Source organism: Salmo trutta, chromosome 31, assembly GCF_901001165.1.
Source record: "Salmo trutta chromosome 31, fSalTru1.1, whole genome shotgun sequence".
Lineage (NCBI taxonomy): Eukaryota > Metazoa > Chordata > Actinopteri > Salmoniformes > Salmonidae > Salmo > Salmo trutta.
This window is the reverse complement of record NC_042987.1, coordinates 25,954,629-25,974,919: the sequence shown is the minus strand read 5'-3', so window position 1 is coordinate 25,974,919 and position 20,291 is coordinate 25,954,629. Positions and strand designations below refer to the sequence as shown.

General features: G+C 48.3%; 1 protein-coding gene across 1 annotated transcript in view; it reads right to left on the bottom strand.

The window, feature by feature from the left end:
* Window positions 1–20,291, bottom strand: part of LOC115169830 (neuropilin-1a) — a 74,890-nt gene that overhangs the window by 42,700 nt on the left and 11,899 nt on the right. The window contains exons 3-4 of the mRNA XM_029725838.1: window positions 10,406–10,587; window positions 1,250–1,477 (exon numbers count right to left, since the gene is read on the bottom strand). Coding sequence (XP_029581698.1) covers window positions 1,250–1,477; window positions 10,406–10,587 — 410 coding nt within the window. The remainder of the gene's footprint in view (window positions 1–1,249; window positions 1,478–10,405; window positions 10,588–20,291) is intronic.

Genomic DNA, 20,291 nt, shown 5'->3' with positions numbered 1-20,291 from the left:
TTTCCTCCCATTCTCCTCAGACCCAATCACACAACAATGGAGACTGGGCAACGCGGTCCAGTGAAACAACATCATTGTAGACAATGAATAGTGTAGGTTCTGCCTGTCTCCTTAATGTGCTGGGCTAAATCAATCTGTGTGGCCTGGTGGATAAAAAACAACAGCGCTGCTGGCTGATGAAACAAATCTCTCTCTCGCTCTCTCAATTCAATTCAATTTCATTTCAATGTAAGGGCTTTATTGGCATGGAAACATATGTTAACATTGCCAAAGCAAGTGAACTAGATAATAAACAAAAGTGAAATAAACAATACAAATTAACAGTAAACATTACACTCACAACATTTCCAAAAGAATAAAGACATTACAAAATGTCATATTATGTGCAAATAGTTAAAGTACAAAAGGGAAAATAAATAAACATAAATATGGGTTGTATTTACTCGTTCTTCACTGGTTGCCCTTTTCTTGTGGCAACAGGTCACAAATCTTGCTGCTGTGATGGCACACTGTGGTATTTCACCCAACAGATATGGGAGTTTATCAAAATTGGGTTTGTTTTCAAATTCTTTGTGTATCTATGTAATTTGAGGGAAATATGTGTCTCTAATATGGTCATACATTTGGCAGGATGTTTAATTGCTATATTGTAATTATTTCGCCACTATGGCCTATTTATTGCCTTACCCCCCTTATCCTACCTCATTTGCGCACACTGTGCATAGACTTTTTCTATTGTCTTATTGACTGTATGTTTGTTTATTCCATGTGTAACTCTGTGTTGTTGTTTGTGTCGCACTGCTTTGCTTTATCTTGGCCAGGTCGCAGTTGCAAATGAGAACTTGTTCTCAACTGGCCTACCTGGTTAAATAAAGGTGAAATATATATATTTTTTAAAAGGAGGTTAGGAAGTGCAGGTCAGTTTCCACCTCATTTGTGGGCAGTGTGCACATAGCCTATCTTCTCTTGAGAGCCAGTTCTGCCTATGGTGGCCTTTCTCAATAGCAAGGCTATGCTCACTGAGTCTATACACAGACACAGCTTTCCATCAGTTTTAGTCAGTCACAGTGGTCACGTATTCTGCCACTGCATACTCTTTGTTTAGGGACTAATAGCATTCTGGTTTGCTCTGTTTTTATGTTAATTATTTCCAGTGTGTCAAGTAATTATCTTTTTTCATGATTTGGTTGGGTCTAATTGTGTTGCTGTCCTGGGGCTCTGTGGGGTCTGTTTGTGAACACTCTCTCACCTGCAGGGAACCCGTCCCAGATCTCCAGCCAGTCGTAGCGACACAGTGCCCCGGGTGGAGGGGTGGTGTCAGGCTCCATGTCGAACGTGTCAAAGTCCACCACGATCTCGGACATTTTGGGGGCGATGATCATGAAGGTACAGTCCAGGTTGTTGGGGTACTTGTCAGGGAAGCCTGGCGTCTTTATAATGCCCTTAGACGAGGTGAAGTTTCTGGAACACTCAGGTCCTGATGAGAAGATGGAAAAAATATGCATTGTATGTTAAACTTTGCATGTCTTTATCCTGTTTTGGTAAATAATATTTGGGTCCATGGCTGTAGTTTTATGGCTTTATGCTTGTATTAAATGTATTAATGCTGTTATTTATCATCATAATCACTGTATTTGTCTGTAACACTAATCATACAGCAGTTGAGGATCTGAAAGCAAGCAATATGTTGCCATAACTACAATGTTGTCACTTGGGCTTATATAGACCACTGTTACCCCTACCACCTCACCCCAACAAACCCCTCACCCCTACCACCTCACCCCAACAAACCCCTCACCCCCTACCACCTCACCCCAACAAACCCCTCACCCCTACCACCTCACCCCAACAAACCCCTCACCCCTACCACCTCACCCCAACAAACCCCTCACCCCTACCACCTCACCCCAAACAACCCCTAACCCCTACCACCCTCACCCCAACAAACCCATCACCCTACCACCTCACCCCAACAAACCCCTCACCCCTACCACCCATCACCCCACAAAACCCCTAACCCCTACCACCTCACCCCAACAAACCCCTCACCCCTACCACCTCACCCCAACAAACCCCTCACCCCTACCACCTCACCCCAACAAACCCCTCACCCCTACCACCTCACCCCAACAAAACCCCTCACCCCTACCACCTCACCCCAACAAACCCCTCACCCTACCACCTCACCTCAACAAACCCCTCACCCCTACCACCTCACCCCAACAAAACCCCCCACCCCCCCACCCCAAACCCCTCAACCCTACCCTCACCCAACAAACCCCTCACCCTACCACCTCACCCCAACAAACCCCTCACCCCTACCACCTCACCCCAACAAACCCCTCACCCCTACCACCTCACCCCAACAAACCCCTCACCCCTACCACCTCACCCCAACAAACCCCTCACCCCTACCACCTCACCCCAACAAACCCCTCACCCTACCACCTCACCCCAACAAACCCCTCACCCCTACCACCTCACCCCAACAAACCCTCACCCCTACCACCTCACCCCAACAAACCCCTCACCCCTACCACCTCACCCCAACAAACCCCTCACCCCTACCCACCTCACCCCAACAAACCCCTCACCCCTACCACCTCACCCCAACAAACCCCTCACCCCTACCACCTCACCCCAACAAAACCCCCACCCCTACCACCTCACCCCAACAAACCCCTCACCCCTACCACCTCACCCAAACAAACCCTCACCCCTACCACCTCACCCCAACAAACCCCTCACCCCTACCACCTCACCCCAACAAACCCCTCACCCCTACCACCTCACCCCAACAACCCCTCACCCCTACCACCTCACCCCAACAAACACCTACCCCCTACCACCTCACCCCAACAAACCCCTCACCCCTACCACCTCACCCCAACAAACCCCTCACCCCTACCACCTCACCCCAACCAAACCCCTCACCCCAACCACCTCACCCCAACAAACCCCTCACCCCTACCACCTCACCCCAACAAACCCCTCACCCCTACCACCTCACCCCAACAAAACCCCTCACCCCTACCACCTCACCCCAACAAACCCCTCACCCCTACCACCTCACCCCTACCCACCTCACCCCAACAAACTCCTCACCCTACCACCTCACCCCAACAAACCCCTCACCCCTACCACCTCACCCCAACAAACCCCTCACCCCTACCACCTCACCCCAACAAACCCCTCACCCCTACCACCTCACCCCAACAAACCCCTCACCCCTACCACCTCACCCCAACAAACACCTAACCCCTACCACCTCACCCCAACAAACCCCTCACCCCTACCACCTCACCCCAACAAACCCCTCACCCCTACCACCTCACCCCAACAAACCCCTCACCCCTACCACCTCACCCCAACAAACCCCTCACCCTTACCACCTCACCCCAACAAACCCCTCACCCCTACCACCTCACCCCAACAAACCCCTCACCCCTACCACCTCACCACAACAAACCCCTCACCCCTACCACCTCACCCCAACAAACCCCTCACCCCTACCAACTCACCCCAACAAACCCCTCACCCTTACCAACTCACCCCAACAAACCCCTCACCCCTACCACCTCACCCCTACCACCTCACCCCAACAAACCCCTCACCCCTACCACCTCACCCCAACAAACCCCTCACCCCTACCACCTCACCCCAACAAACCCCTCACCCCTACCACCTCACCCCAACAAACCCCTAACCCCTACCACCTCACGCCAACAAACCCCTCACCCCTACCACCTCACCCCAAAAAAACCCTAACCCCTACCACCTCACCCCAACAAACCCCTCACCCCTACCACCTCACCCCAACAAACCCCTCACCCCAACTAACCTCACCCCTACCACCTCACCCCAACAAACCCCTCACCCCTACCATCTCACCCCAACAAACCCCTCACCCCAACAAACCCCTCACCCCTACCACCTCACCCCAACAAACCCCTCACCCCTACCACCTCACCCCAACAAACCCCTCACCCCCACTCCACCCCAACTAACCTCTCACCGCTACTCCACCCCAATTAACCTCTCACCGCTACTCCACCCCAACTAACCGCTCACTGCCACTCCACCCCACCACCCCAACTAACCTCTCACCCCCACTCCACCCCAACTAACCTCTCACTGCCACTACACCCCAATTAACCTCTCACCCCCACTCCACCCCAACTAACCTCTCACCGCTACTCCACCCCAACTAACCGCTCACTGCCACTACACCCCAACTAACCTCTCATCGCCACTCCACCCCAACTAACCGCTCACCGCCACTCCACCCCAACTAACCTCTCACCGCTACTCCACCCCAACTAACCGCTCACCGCCACTCCACCCCAACTAACCTCTCACCGCTACTCCACCCCAACTAACCGCTCACCGCCACTCCACCCCAACTAACCTCTCACCGCTACTCCACCCCAACTAACCGCTCACCCCCACTCCACCCCAACTAACCTCTCACTGCTGCTCCACCCCAACTAACCTCTCACTGCTACTCCACCCCAACTAACCACTCACCGCTACTCCACCCCAACTAACCTCTCACCCCCACTCCACCCCAACTAACCGCTCACCCCCACTCCACCCCAACTAACCTCTCACTGCTACTCCACCCCAACTAACCTCTCACCCCCACTCCACCCCAACTAACCGCTCACCCCCACTCCACCCCAACTAACCTCTCACTGCCACTCCACCCCAACTAACCTCTCACCGCTACTCCACCCCAACTAACCGCTCACCGCCACTCCACCCCACCACCTCAACTAACCTCTCACCCCCACTCCACCCCAACTAACCTCTCACTGCCACTACACCCCAACTAACCTCTCACCGCTACTCCACCCCAACTAACCACTCACCCCCACTCCACCCCAACTAACCGCTCACCGCTACTCCACCCCAACTAACATCTCACCCCACTCCACCCCAACTAACCTCTCACTGCTACTCCACCCCAACTAACCGCTCACCGCTACTCCACCCCAACTAACCGCTCACCGCCACTCCACCCCAACTAACCTCTCACTGCCACTCCACCCCAACTAACCTCTCACTGCTACTCCACCCCAACTAACCGCTCACCCCCACTCCACCCCAACTAACCGCTCACCCCCACTCCACCCCAACTAACCTCTCACCGCTACTCCACCCCAACTAACCTCTCACCGCTACTCCACCCCAACTAACATCTCACCCCCACTCCACCCCAACTAACCTCTCACTGCTACTCCACCCCAACTAACCTCTCACCCCCACTCCACCCCAACTAACCGCTCACCCCCACTCCACCCCAACTAACCTCTCACTGCTACTCCACCCCAAATAACCTCTCACTGCCACTCCACCCCAATTAACCTCTCACTGCCACTCCACCCCACCACCCCAACTAAACTCTCACCGCTACTCCACCCCAACTAACCGCTCACCGCTACTCGACCCCAACTAACCTCTCACTGCTACTCCACCCCAACTAACCGCTCACTGCCACTCCACCCCAACTAACCGCTCACCGCCACTCCACCCCAACTAACCTCTCACTGCTACTCCACCCCAACTAACCGCTCACCGCTACTCCACCCCAACTACCCTCTCACTGCTACTCCACCCCAACTAACCTCTCACCGCTACTCCACCCCAACTAACCTCTCACTGCTACTCCACCCCAACTAACCTCTCACCCCCACTCCACCCCAACTAACCGCTCACCCCCACTCCACCCCAACTAACCTCTCACTGCTACTCCACCCCAACTAACCGCTCACCACTACTCCACCCCAACTAACCGCTCACCGCCACTCCACCCCAACTAACCTCTCACTGCCACTCCACCCCAACTAACCTCTCACTGCTACTCCACCCCAATTAACCTCTCACTGCTACTCCACTCCAACTAACCGCTCACTGCTACTCCACCCCAACTAACCGCTCACCGCTACTCCACCCCAACTAACCTCTCACTGCTACTCCACTCCAACTAACCGCTCACCGCTACTCCACCCCACCAAACCCCTCACACCCACCCACTCCCCCCCACCAAACCCCTCACACCCACCCACTCCGCCCCACCAAACCCCTCACACCCACCCACTCCCCCCCACCAAACCCCTCACACCCACTCCACCCCAATGAGCTTCAGTCAGGAAGAGTATCATTCCCCGCTGTGAGGAGATAAAGTCACTGGCCTTGTACACATTATTGCATTGTACACATTCAAGTTGTACAACTGATGTACAAGACGTTTCACACAACAGAGAGTTTTGTACAAGACATTTGTGACACAACGGAGAGTTTGTCTGCACAAAGATGCCTATGATGACAGACACGGTTCACCTCAGTCCAAAAGCCAGGGAGTCAGTGGACTGTCATAAAGCGACATGTGCAAGCCAAGGTTACTGTTGTAATGTTGACTGATCTTTGTAGAGAAGATGAGATGACAGACGCACACAGTGTTGATGTGGGTCACTGACCCACAGGAGAGAGATGTGTCTCTCATGTTGCCGGGCCAGATGTGACCTCTGATACATGAGAGCATGCAACATAAAAGAGAGAGAGAGAGTGTCTGTGTGTGTGTGAGAGAGAGAGAGAGAGAGAGAGAGAGAGAGAGAGAGAGAGTGTGATCTTGCCTGTACATTGTGTCTATCAACTAACCTCCTGCCAAACTCCACCCACTTGGACGGAGAACTTTCCCTGTCTAAGCCACAGTTTGATGTGGTCCTGGAAAAATGTCCGTCTTTCAAAACCAGCAGACATGTGTTTTTGGTTTGAGGAATGTCAGTGAAACGATAGTGAGAGGAGAGGCCTAGACAGATATAGTCTCATGGTTCTGTGGAACACCCAGTGTGTATCATTTATAAGACCACTGGTGCGTATTATGTGGTCAATGAGGGGAGGAGCTCTGGATATGGCGGCCGGATGTGTTCCAATCGTTCTGCGTTCCAAATGGCACCCTATTCCCTATTTAGTGCACTTCTTTTGATCAGGACCTATAGGGCTCAGATCAAAAGTAGTGCACAATGTAGAGAATAGAGTGCCATTTGGGACACAACCACATTCATCAGTCACCCTGGCGATACGCTATCTTTAACACAAATGGTGCTTGTCTTCATCATGAGAACAGTTTATGACAATTTCCAGTGTCACTTTTCTCTCATCGTAAAGATAGACCCATAGCCAGAGTCGTTGCTTGGCTTGTCACAGTATATTACACATCCTAAATGTGAACAGAGCCAGAGAGATTCCATAGAGGGAGCAGAGCCATAAAGGTTCCATAGAGGGAGCAGAGCCATAGAGGGAGCAGAGCCATAGAGGTCCCATAGAGGGAGCAGAGCCATAGAGGGAACAGAGCCATAGAGGGAGCAGAGCCATAGAGGGAGCAGAGCCATAGAGGTTCCATAGAGGGAACAGAGCCATAGAGGGAGCAGAGCCATAGAGGGAGCAGAGCCATAAAGGTTCCATAGAGGGAACAGAGCCATAGAGGGAACAGAGCCATAGAGGGAACAGAGCCATAGAGGGAACAGAGCCATAGAGGGAGCAGAGCCATAGAAGGAGCAGAGCCATAGAGGTTCCATAGAGGGAACAGAGCCACAGAGAGAACAGAGCCATAGAGGGAACAGAGCCATAGAGGGAGCAGAGCCATAGAGGGAACAGAGCCATAGAGGGAACAGAGCCATAGAGGGAGCAGAGCCATAGAGGGAGCAGAGCCATAGAGGTTCCATAGAGGGAACAGAGCCATAGAGGTTCCATAGAGGGAACAGAGCCATAGAGGGAACAGAGCCATAGAGGGAACAGAGCCATAGAGGGAACAGAGCCACAGAGAGAACAGAGCCATAGAGGTTCCATAGAGGGAACAGAGCCATAGAGGTTCCATAGAGAAAACAGAGCCATAGAGGGAACAGAGCCATAGAGGGAACAGAGCCATAGAGGGAGTGGAGCCATAGAGGGAGCGGAGCCATAGAGGGAGCAGAGCCATAGAGGTTCCATAGAGGGAGCAGAGCCACAGAGAGAACAGAGCCATAGAGGGAACAGAGCCATAGAGGGAGCAGAGCCATAGAGGGGTTCCATAGAGGGAACAGAGCCATAGAGGGAGAAGAGCCATAGAGGGAGAAGAGCCATAGAGGGAACAGAGCCATAGAGGGAACAGAGCCATAGAGGTTCCATAGAGGACACAGATCCGTAGAGGGAACAGAGCCATAGAGAGAACAGAGCCATAGAGGGAGAAGAGCCATAGAGGGAGCAGAGCCATAGAGGGAGCAGAGCCATAGAGGGAACAGAGCCATAGAGGGAGAAGAGCCATAGAGGGAACAGAGCCATAGAGGGAACAGAACCATAGAGGGAGCAGAGCCATAGAGGGAACAGAGCTATCGAGGGAACAGAGCCATAGAGAGAACAAAGCCGTAGAGGGAGAAGAGCAGTAGAGGGAGCAGAGCCGTAGAGGGAGCAGAGCCGTAGAGGGAGCAGAGCCGTAGAGGGAGCAGAGCCGTAGAGGGAGCAGAGCCGTAGAGGGAGCAGAGCCGTAGAGGGAGCAGAGTCGTAGAGGGAAGAGCCATAGATGCTTTTGTGACTGTAATGGATTTTAAATGTGGCAAGAGTGGAATGTAATATGTCATGGGATTATATAGGCAGGCCAATGCAGGTGCAATTTTTAAGTCATACATATGGCAGGTAGCCTTGAGGTTAGAGTGTTGAACCAGTAACCGAAACGTCGCTGGTTCAAATACAGGAGCCGACAAGGTGAAGAATCTGTTGCTGTGCCCTTGAGCATGGCACTGAACCCTAATTCCTCCAGGGGTGCTGGACAATGATGATCCTGGCTGTGACCCCACTCCCTGTGGGTGTCTCAGGGGGACTTACACACGTGTATAACAGTACAAATGATTATTACTTGTATGCCTTCCAAATTGTACCCTATTCCCTATATAGTGCACTACTTTTGACTACTACTTTTTTTAAAACAGTGCATTATATAGGGAATAGGGTGCCATTCGGGGTGCACCCTTTGTTAAGAGGACCTACATTCGTCTCTCTAACACCCCCCCCCCCCCCCAACACCCCTGTCCTAGATTCTGATTCAGCCTCTCTTTGCCAGAGCATTCATCTAATGTGCAGGTCACCCCTGAGCGTCCAAGGATAAACTGTGCATTAACTAAATGAGCCTGGGGCTACCGCACCTGTCTGGTACCCCCCCTCCCTCACTCCCTGTCTGTCTCCCTGTCTGTCTTTGTCTCTCTCTCTCTGTGTCTGTCTCTCTCTCTCACTGGGGTCTCCTGCACCCGTCTCGTACCCTCCCTCCCTCCCTCCCTCCCTCCCTCCCTCCCTGTCTGTCTGTCTGTCTGTCTGTCTGTCTGTCTGTCTGTCTGTCTGTCTGTCTGTCTGTCTGTCTTTGTCTCTCTCTCTCTCTCTGTGCCTCTGTCTCTCTCTCTCTCTCTCTCTGTGCCTCTGTCTCTCTCTCTCACTGGGGTCTCCTGCACCTGTCCTTACTGGCTGCTACAGTGGAAAAGTCCCAGCTTCTCCCACTAGCACTTCTAGAGCCAAACGGCAGCAGGAACGACTCAGCAGGAAGACTTAGCAACAACAGGAAACCTGCTCGTACTGCATCCATCCCCATTCTCTAACAACCACAAGCACCAGGCGTGGACGGGAGAGATACAGGCAGAGACTCAGACAGCCAGGTAATGGGTTCCAAGCAGTGATGACCGATGGAGGAAGAAATCGGAGGATGGGCTCATTGTCATGACTGGAATGGAATGAATGGAAAGGTATCAAACACATGGTTTCCGAGTGTTGGATGTGTTTGATACCTTTCCATTCCATTCCAGCCATTACAATTAACCTGGCCACCATTGGTTCCAAGAGTAGTAGAGAGGGGTCTTTTCAGGAGAGTCAGTGTGTGTTGGACCTTCCTTATCAGATCTGTCCTCATTGGCTCTCAGTCAGCTGGATAGAGAGAGACTGGCCGGGCTAATAGGGATTGGATAAAGGATATGGGAATGGGGTTCCTTCCTTTAAAGGCTGATATGAATGTTTACAGTACTCTCCCTGTCCTGCATCCTGCCCCCCGAGGGGCCATTCAGAGAACAGGGGGACTCTGGGTCCCTGGGTTCATTTGGCTTCAACAAGGGTGACCTACAGTACTGACGCTAGTTGTATAGGAAAGGATGAAGTAGCTTTAACTTCAGCTTGTAAGACCTTGAACAAAATATTTAGCCTCTTAGCTGCGAATCCTAACTGGCCCTTAGTCTCCCATTGCCGTCAATGCATGACCTAGTGAAAATTCCTCTTAGGTGGAAGTTACGATTCACCCTTGTCTGTATTTGAACAGAGTGAAACAAGTAATAACACATAATAGTAAGAAATACTTTAGAAACGGTTCAACACCGTATCCAAAGAGGCTGACCTGTCTTGAAGACCTCGTAGCGCACTGAGAATCCAGCCCCGGGTGACTCGTAGTCGGACACAAACTTGATTAGGAGCTGGCTGCCGCTGGAGATGATGGGGGAGGGGGCTATCTTCCCACAGAACTTCCCCAGGGTCGGAGCCTGCTCATCCCCACCGTTAAACACCTCCACATAGTCATACCTGACGACACAGAGAGGGGTGTAAGACTTACTTATTGTACAACACTGCTGCAGTAGCTAAACAATAGCTAAACAATAGTGAAATAGATCATTATTTAGGTTTGGAGGTTTGACCACAGCACTGGGCCTCAACCTACTGCAAGTAAGGAAAATACATGTTCATAGAGTGGTATGGTGAGGTTGCTTTTGAGCATGGCTGCGTCATGGTCATAACATGATGCAGCCACCACCATGCTTGAAAATATGAAGAGTGGTACTCAGTGATGTGTTGTGTTGGATTTGCCCTAAACATAACACTTTGTATTCAGGACATAAAGTTCAATTCTTTGCCACATTTTTTGCAGTTTTACTTTCGTGCCTTATTGCAAACATGATGCATGTTTTGGAATATTTGTATTCTGTACAGGCTTCCTTCTTTTCACTCTGTCATTTAGGTTAGTATTGTGGAGTAACTACAATGTTGTTGATCCATCCTCAGTTTTCTCCTATCACAGCCATTAAACTCTGTAGCTGTTTTAAAGTCACCATTGGCATAATGGTGAAATCCCTGAGCGGTTTCCTTCCTCTCTGGCAACTGAGATAGGAAGGGCGCCTGTATCTTTCTAGTGACTGGGTGCATTGATACACCATCCAAAGTGTAATTAATAACTTCACCATGCTCAAAGGGATATTTAATGTCTCCTTTTTTTTACCCATCTACCAATAGGTGCCCTTCTTTGCAAGGCATTGGAAAACCTCCCTGGTCTTTGTGGTTGAATCTGTGTTTGAAATTCACTGCTCCATTGAGGGACCTTCCAAATACTTTGATGAAGTTATTTCTGCTTGCCATAACAAAGGGGTTGAATACTTATTAACTAAAGACATTTCAGCTTTTCATTTTTTATTTATTTGTAAAAAAATCTAAAAACCGAATTGAAACAAAATCTCAATTGAATCCATTTTCAATTAAGGCTGTAACACAACAAAATGTGGAAAAGGTCCAAGGGTATGAATATTTTCTGAAGGCACTGTAGGTAATAGGGTGCCATATCCTAGGCTTTACACATAGCTACTTCATCAGTTTGTCCAGGAGTTTGATTCTCAGGAACCTGTGTGTGTGTGTGTGTGTGTGTGTGTGTGTGTGTGTGTGTGTGTGTGTGTGTGTGTGTGTGTGTGTGTGTGTGTGTGTGTGTGTGTGTGTGTGTGTGTGTGGGTTCTCAGCTGAGCTCTCTGGGTTTGGGTTTCTTTGTTTAAACCAGACTGCTAACACATTTATTTATTTTAGTTATTTAACCTTTTTTATTTTTGACCAGGTAGGCCAATTAAGAACAAATTCTTATTTCCAATAACGGCCTGGACATGTGGACCAATAGTATCTACTCTAACCACATGTAGCTCAGTTGGTAGAGCATGGTGTTTGCAATGCCAGGGTTGTGGGTTCGATTCCCACGGGGGGCCAGCACAGAATTTTTTTTATGAAATTGTATGAAATGGATGCATTCACTGCTGTAAGTCGCTCTGGATAAGAGCGTCTGCTAAATGACTAAAATGAAAATGAACTCTCAATGTGAACACAGTTCAGTATTTTATGAATCCTGTATAGTTGTCTCTTCCCAATCCCATGACTGCTGTGTTTAAGCAGGCTTGATGATGACGACAGCTGTCTCTGTTCCACTCTCAAGAAAAAGTTCCCATCCTCGGGTGGGTTAAAGAACACTAATAAAGGGTTCCACCTCTCCACTTTTTGCATGGCTGCCTATATGTAGCCTGGCTGTCTGTATGTAGCCTGGCTGCCTATATGTAGCCTGGCTGTCTGTATGTAGCCTGGCTGCCTATATGTAGCCTGGCTGCCTATATGTAGCCTGGCTGTCTGTATGTAGCCTGGCTGTCTGTATGTAGCCTGGCTGCCTATATGTAGCCTGGCTGTCTGTATGTAGCCTGGCTGCCTATATGTAGCCTGGCTGCCTATATGTAGCCTGGCTGTCTGTATGTAGCCTGGCTGCCTGTATGTAGCCTGGCTGCCTGTATGTAGCCTGGCTGCCTGTATGTAGCCTGGCTGCCTATATGTAGCCTGGCTGTCTGTATGTAGCCTGGCTGTCTGTATGTAGCCTGGCTGCCTATATGTAGCCTGGCTGCCTATATGTAGCCTGGCTGTCTGTATGTAGCCTGGCTGTCTGTATGTAGCCTGGCTGCCTATATGTAGCCTGGCTGTCTGTATGTAGCCTGGCTGTCTGTATGTAGCCTGGCTGCCTGTATGTAGCCTGGCTGTCTGTATGTAGCCTGGCTGTCTGTATGTAGCCTGGCTGCCTGTATGTAGCCTGGCTGCCTGTATGTAGCCTGGCTGTCTGTATGTAGCCTGGCTGCCTGTATGTAGCCTGGCTGCCTGTATGTAGCCTGGCTGTCTGTATGTAGCCTGGCTGTCTGTATGTAGCCTGGCTGTCTGTATGGCTGCCTGTATGTAGCCTGGCTGTCTGTATGTAGCCTGGCTGTCTGTATGTAGCCTGGCTGTCTGTATGGCTGCCTGTATGTAGCCTGGCTGCCTGTATGTAGCCTGGCTGTCTGTATGTAGCCTGGCTGCCTATATGTAGCCTGGCTGCCTATATGTAGCCTGGCTGTCTGTATGTAGCCTGGCTGTCTGTATGTAGCCTGGCTGCCTGTATGTAGCCTGGCTGCCTGTATGTAGCCTGGCTGCTTCCATATAGCCTAACTGTCACACTCACATACTTGCACACACATAATCAAACATGTTTTTTCTTGTATACTGAGTACATCATGTACAATTATAATGAGTATGCTTTGTTTAACTGATTGAACAAACTAGTGACATTTTTTTGTACTTATATTTGTGGTGTGGTTTTCATATAAGCCCTTTTTGGCTTCCAACCTCACCAGCACACCGTTTTTACCTGTGTTTTTAATCTGTACTGTTATGCCTTTCACTTCTTTTCTTTGGTGCGAATAAATAAAGCCTACAAAAAAACCTATGGGAAGGGAGTGGGAAAAATGGGGTTGGCCCAATTGAACTGCTAAAGGAGTGGGGGTGGGAGGAGAGGGAAAGAAAACCCATTTGTTTCTGTCTCCACCAGCAGGGAGGCACAATGTTACATTCTGTTCTAAGACACACCATTTGTAGGGTTGCATCTAATTTTAGGGCCGGGGAGTGACAGAGTGAGTTTGTCCTGTGAGTGTCTCTCTTGTCTATACCAACGATGTTAGTTAGACTGTTAGCTAGGCTGTGAGAACCATGAACTCACTCCCTGTATATTTGTAGGTCATATCAAGACTCATCATCACACCCACATTCAGTACGTCACATGTTGAACCCAGAACAAAGGAGAGCTCGGTTTGTTGTTTTGAAAGTTTTGAAAGTCTCTGGAAAAGTATTCTATTAAAAAAGTCTGGTTATTAGCTAGCTACAGTGCCTTCAGAAAGTATTTATATCCCTTGACTTACAGCCTGAATTCAAAATGAATGTTTTTTTCTCACCCGTCTACACACAATACCCCATAATGACAAAGTGAAAACATGTTTTTAGAAATGTTTGCAAATGTATTGAAATTAAATACAATATCTCATTTCCATACCCCTGAGTCAATACATGTTAGAATCACTTTTGCCAGCGATTACAGCTCTGAGTCTTTCTGGGTATGTCTCTAAAAGCTTTGCACACCTGGATTGTACAATATTTGCACATTATTCTTTTCAAAAATCTTCAAGTTCTGTCAAATTGGTTGTTGATCATTGCTAGGCAACCATTTTCAAGTCTTGCCCTAGATTTTTAAGCAGATTTAACTGTAACTCTGCCACTCAGGAACATTCACTGTCTTCTGGGTAAGCAACTCAAGTGTAGATTTGGCCTTGTGTGTCCTGATGTTATTTTCTATGGTAGAGTAGGTCAGGGCGTGACAGGGTTTTTTTTCTAGTTTAGTTATTCTATGTTGTCATGTTCTAGTTTTGTATTTCTATGTTGGGTTTTGTTTGGGATGATCTCCAATTAGAGGCAGCTGGTCCACGTTGTCTCTAATTAGAGATCCTACTTAAGTAGTTTGTTTTTTTCTACCTGGGTTTGTGGGAGATTGTTTTTAAGTAGTGTATGTTTCACCTCTGCATCACGGTTTGTATTGCATAGTTTCATGTATTGCATAGTTTCACAGTGTAAATAAAATGTGGAACGACATACACGCTGCATTTTGGTCCGCTTCTCCTTCCTACGACAGCCGTGACAGAATCTCCCACCACAAAAGGACCAAGCAGCGTGCCCAGGAGGAGCAGGGATCCTGGGCCCGGGAGAGGAAAGAGTGGAGGACGTCCTGGACCTGGGAGGAGGTAATGGCAGGGGACAAGACCCTGCCATGGAAGCAGGTGGAGACAGCGAGGTAGGAACGGCAACGTTACGAGGAACTAGCACGGCAACGACGGAAGCACGAGAGGCACCCCCAAATATATTTGTGGGGGGGGGGGCACACGGGGAGATTGGCAGAGTCAGGGTGGAGACCTGAGCCAACTCCCCGTGCTTACTGTGGGGAGCGAGTGAAGAAGCAAGCACCGTGTTATGCAGTAATTCACAGCCCGGTGCGATCTGTGCCCGCGCCCCGCATTTGCCGAGCTAGTTTGAGCATTCAGCCAGGAAGGGTGGTGCCAGCTCAGCGCTCCTGGTCTCCAGTTCACCTTCTCGGTCCAGGATACCCTGCGCCGGCGCTGCGCACTGTGTCGCCAGTGCGTATTCACAGTCCAGTTTGTCCTATGCCAGCTCCCCGCGTTTGCCGGGTGGAAGTAAGCATCCAGTAAGCATCCAGCCAGGACGGGTTGTGCTAGCTATACGCTCGAGACCTCCAGTGCGCCTCCATGGTCCAGTATATCCTGTGCCTGTCCCACGTACCTGGCCTCCAGTGAGTCTATCCAGCCTGGTACGCCCTGTACCTGCTCCTCGCACTTGCCCTGAGGTGCGTGTCACCAGTCTGGCGCCACCTGTGCCAGCCCCACGCATCAGGCCTCCAGTGCGCATTCCCAGTCCAGAGCTTCCAGCGACAGTTCACAGTCCAGAACCTCCTGAGACGGGCCGCAGTCCGGAACCTCCTGAGATGGGCCGCAGTCCGGCGACGTTCCCCAGTCCGGACCCTCCGGCGACGTTCCCCAGCCCGGAGCCTCCGGCGGCGGCCGGCAGCCCGGAGCCTCCGATGACGATCCACAGTCCGGTGGCACAGAAGCAGAGGGATCAGCCGGCGGAGCGGGGGTTACGCCCCGAACCGGAGCCGCCTCCTCTGTTGGAGGATCCGCGGGATGAGAAGGTTATGTGTACTGCACCAGAGCCGCCATAGACAGTAGTTACCCACCCTACCCTCCCTTTCTTTGGACGGGGGGGTTTGTTATTATTGTTTTTGTTTAGGTGCGGTCGGAGTCCACACCTTTGGGGGGGGGGGGGTACTGTCACGTCCTGACCATAGAAAGATGTTATTTTCTATGGTAGAGTAGGTCAGGGCGTGACAGGTTTTTTTTTCTAGTTTAGTTTTTCTATGTTGTCATGTTCTAGTTTTGTATTTCTATGTTGGGTTTTGTTTGATCTCCAATTAGAGGCAGCTGGTCCTCATTGTCTCTAATTGGAGATCATACTTAAGTAGGGTTTTTTTTCTACCTGGGTTTGTGGGAGATTGTTTTTGAGTAGTGTATGTTTCACCTCTGCGTTTTTTTGTTCTTCAGTTTATGTTTATGTATTGCATAGATTCACAGTGTAAATAAAATGTGGAACGACACACACGCTGCACTTTGGTCCGCTTCTCCTTCCTACGACAGCCGTGACATTGTGTTTTAGGTTATTGCCCTGCTGAAAGGTTAATTCATCTTCCAGTGTCTGGTGGGAAGGAAACTGAACCAGGTTTTCCTCTAGGATTTTGCCTGTGCTTACAGTAGTTCCATTCCGCTTCTTTTTTTAATCCTGAAAAACTCCTTAATGATTACAAGCATACCCATAACATGATGCAGCCACCCCTATGCTTGAAAATATGGAGCGTGGTACTCAGTCATTTTTTGTTTTGGATTTGCCCCAAATATAAACCTTTGTATTCAGGACATGTTTTGTAATATTTTTATTGTGTACAGGCTTATTTCTTTTCACTCTGTCATTTAGGTTAGTATTGTGGAGTAAGTACAATGTTGTTGATCCATCCTCAGTTTTCTCCTATCACAGATATTAAACTCTAACTGTTTTAAAGTCACCATTAACCTCATGGTGAATTCCCTGAGTGGATTTCTTCCTCTCTGGCAACTGATAATGGATAATATGTCTGCAAAGCTTGATAATGTGTGTGATGTTAACAGAGGTCTATTTTCTGGCTGCCTTGACAGGTTAGCAACTAGCTGTCCTCTCAAAAGGAAGCTTCTAACTGTGACTAATGCCTGTAATATGACCCAGGTTATTACTCAATCAACTAGAGTGCATTCCAATAGTGTTGGATCTTTGGCATCCACTTGTATTGATCATATTAATCAGTAGTTAATCATATTGAAAGTCAGTAGTTAACTTGTTCGCTGAAAAATAGCGTTGTATTTGGTCAAACACAATCATCTCCAGCAGTTTACTAAGAACAGTTTATTAAGAATAGGCAGCAAACTGAAAGGATGCTTTACTATTTTTAGGTGGTGAAATTACCTTCGCTTCCATCAATTCCTGTGGACACACAGTCCTTTAGGCTTTGGTTAAAGCTGCAATATGTCACTTTTTGGGCGACCCGACCAAATTCTCATAGAAGTGTGTGGTATGTCTGACTGTTTGATGAGACACTACTCTGCCCTAAGGCAGGACCTAGCTGAGACAGTGTGTCCGTCTGTCGACAGTTTCCAGTATTCAGCCTGTTTGACACTGCAGGCTGGATTAACCCTGAGCGTGGCTAGGTCAGTGGAATAACTAATACCTTAACTTCTCCCAGTGAGAAGAGAGGATGGAAGGAGTCATTCCCTGTGTGTGTGTGTGTGTGTGTGTGTGTGTGTGTGTGTGTGTGTGGCTATATTAAAGAAAAGCTGGGCCTGTAAACATTCCCATGATGCCTTTCAGATGATGGAAGATGGATTGAACACAGTTGTTGGAAGGGAGGGTAACACAACTAGCATATGACTATAAAGGTGTTAGACTAGCACGTTGAGTTGTTAGGAAAATCCTTACTGTAGACCAGAGGGCTACTATGGTTTCAAGCCCCAGATGGACTTGCTACTGTAGTGTGTTGGTGTGTGTGGTGTCTGTGTGTTTGTGCAAAGCATTTACCAGACCATCCTCACAAGAGGGCATGAAAAACCTAACCAGCGATTCTACTGGACAATATGTTCTGTAGCTGTAGCCTAAGTTCCTATTTAACAAGGGCGAGAGGAAAGAGTTTCAGTTGGTTAATAGGGCTGTCTCAGTGCGCAATGAAAGCCCCAAGTGTGCAGCCATCTGCATACTCTCTCCCCATGGCACTGCTTTTACAAGTCTATCTAAGGGGGGCATGATGCACAGGAATAAAATGCCATACATACATAACATCACTGTAAGCTAGGCACTAGTGCTTTACTAGAGGGCACTTAAAATGCTTCCCACAGGTCACATAAAGCCTGCTGTGAACAGAATGAATAGATTTTATAACGCAGAGTGTTCATTTAAGCATTGGAAACATATTTATGCCCTAAGCTGTCTGTGACCAATAAACTGCAGTCAGGTATAAAGACTGGTGTCATAATTACTGTTAGGAGTGATTGATGTTATTGTTTGATTGCGAGGATCTCTTGCCTGTTGTGTCAATTACTCTGTGTTTGCATAGTTGACTATAAGCTAAACAAGGCACATGGGCAGAGGATAATAGACAGACTCCCTTAACTTTTTAGGGTATACGGGGCAGTATTTTCAATTTTGGATGAAAAGCGTGCTCAGAGTAAACTGCCTAATACTCGGGCCCAGAGTCAAATATTTGCATATTATTAGTAGATTTGGATAGAAACTTCAGAGTGTTTTCTAAAACTGTTTGAATGATGTCTGTGAGTATAACAGAACTCATATGGCAGGCAAAAACCTGAGAAAAATCCTACCAGGAAGTGTGGAAATCTGAAAATTGTAGTTCTTCTTTTGAATCCCTATCGAAACTATAGTGTCAGTGGGGTCACGTTGCACTTCCTAAGGCTTCCATTGGCTGTCAACAGCCTTCAGAAAGTTTTTCCATCATTCTCCTGTTACTGGGCAGAGAATAGTAGCTCAGTCAATGAGTGGATGGACAAAGGACAAAGGACAAAGGACTTGGGGATGTGCGATCCTTCTTTTTCTTCTTGAATGAATACGCTATTGTCCGGTTGGAATATTTTCAACGTTTTATGTTAAAAATACCCTAAGGATTGATTGTAAACAACGTTTGACATATTTCTACGACCGGTAATGAAACATTTTGACTTTTCGTCTCTGGTTCTGTGCTTGCACGTTATGCCTTTGGATAGTGATCTGAACGCACAAACAATACGGAGGTATTTGGACATAAATATGGAGTATTTCGAACAAAACAAACATTTCTTGTGGAAGTAGGAATCCTCGGAGTGCATTCTGACGAAGATCAGCAAAGGTAAGAGAATATTTATAATACTAATTCAGAGTTTTGTTGATGCCAGAACTTGGCGGGTAGCTGCTTCGATGGCTGAGCTATGTACTCAGAATATTGAACAATGTGCTTTCTCCATAAAGTTATTTTGAAATCTGACAAAGCGGTTGCGTCAAGGAGTAGTGTATCTATAATTCTTTCAATAACTGTTGTACATTTTATCAATGTTTATGATGAGTATTTTAGCTGTACTTTTGTTTTTTGTGATGCATGTCCTTGCTTGGAAAATGGCTGTGTGGATTTTCTTGTGAAGTTTATGTCTTAACATAATCTAATTTTATGCTTTCGCCATAAAGCCTTTTTGAAATCGGACAATGTGGTTACATTAACGAGAGTCTTATCTTTAAAATGGTGTAAAATAGTTATTTTTTGAGAAAATGAAATTATGAGATTTTTGCTGTTTTGTATTTCGCGCCATGCTATTTCACTGGCTGTTGAATAGTGTGGGATGGTCACGTCCCACCTAGCCCAGAGAAGTTAAGGACACGACATGGCATAGCGAATGTCAGCCGCACACAGTAGATCACATGCTGGGTGTCGGAGAACAATACACCATCATTACCTCTTTAACAACAGAATGTTATTTTACAAGATCTACCAAAGGTGTCCAGAAACAGTGAAAGACACTATTAATGAGCACAACATAACCAAATAGCTGTCTGTTCTGGCATTGAACAAATAAATACAGTAAAATCGAACCTATGGGGCCAACCACATAAAATGTGTCACTATCTATACCCCATGCCTCAGTCAGCGTAACCCTTAGGTGTAACAAACATTTAAAGGGTGTTCCCATGTCTAAATCCTGAGAAAGGAGACTCATATACCTGGGAGAGGTAAGAGGAAAATGGCCCTTGCTCAAAAGTAGTGCACTATATATAGGGAATACTTTATATTTGGGACGCATCCTGGACAGATGGACAGACAGGGAGGAGAGGAACAAGCTGTTACTTATACTCTGAAAGGAAAGCACTGCTTACTGGGCTTTCTGATTGCAGCCGGCTGGCCACAAATACCTCTGGATTCAGCCTTGTAGTGTCTGACACCCCGAGATGGAAACATGGTGACTGGAGTCCTCATGATGATTGGTGATCAAGGCTTTTTTTCATCCATATTA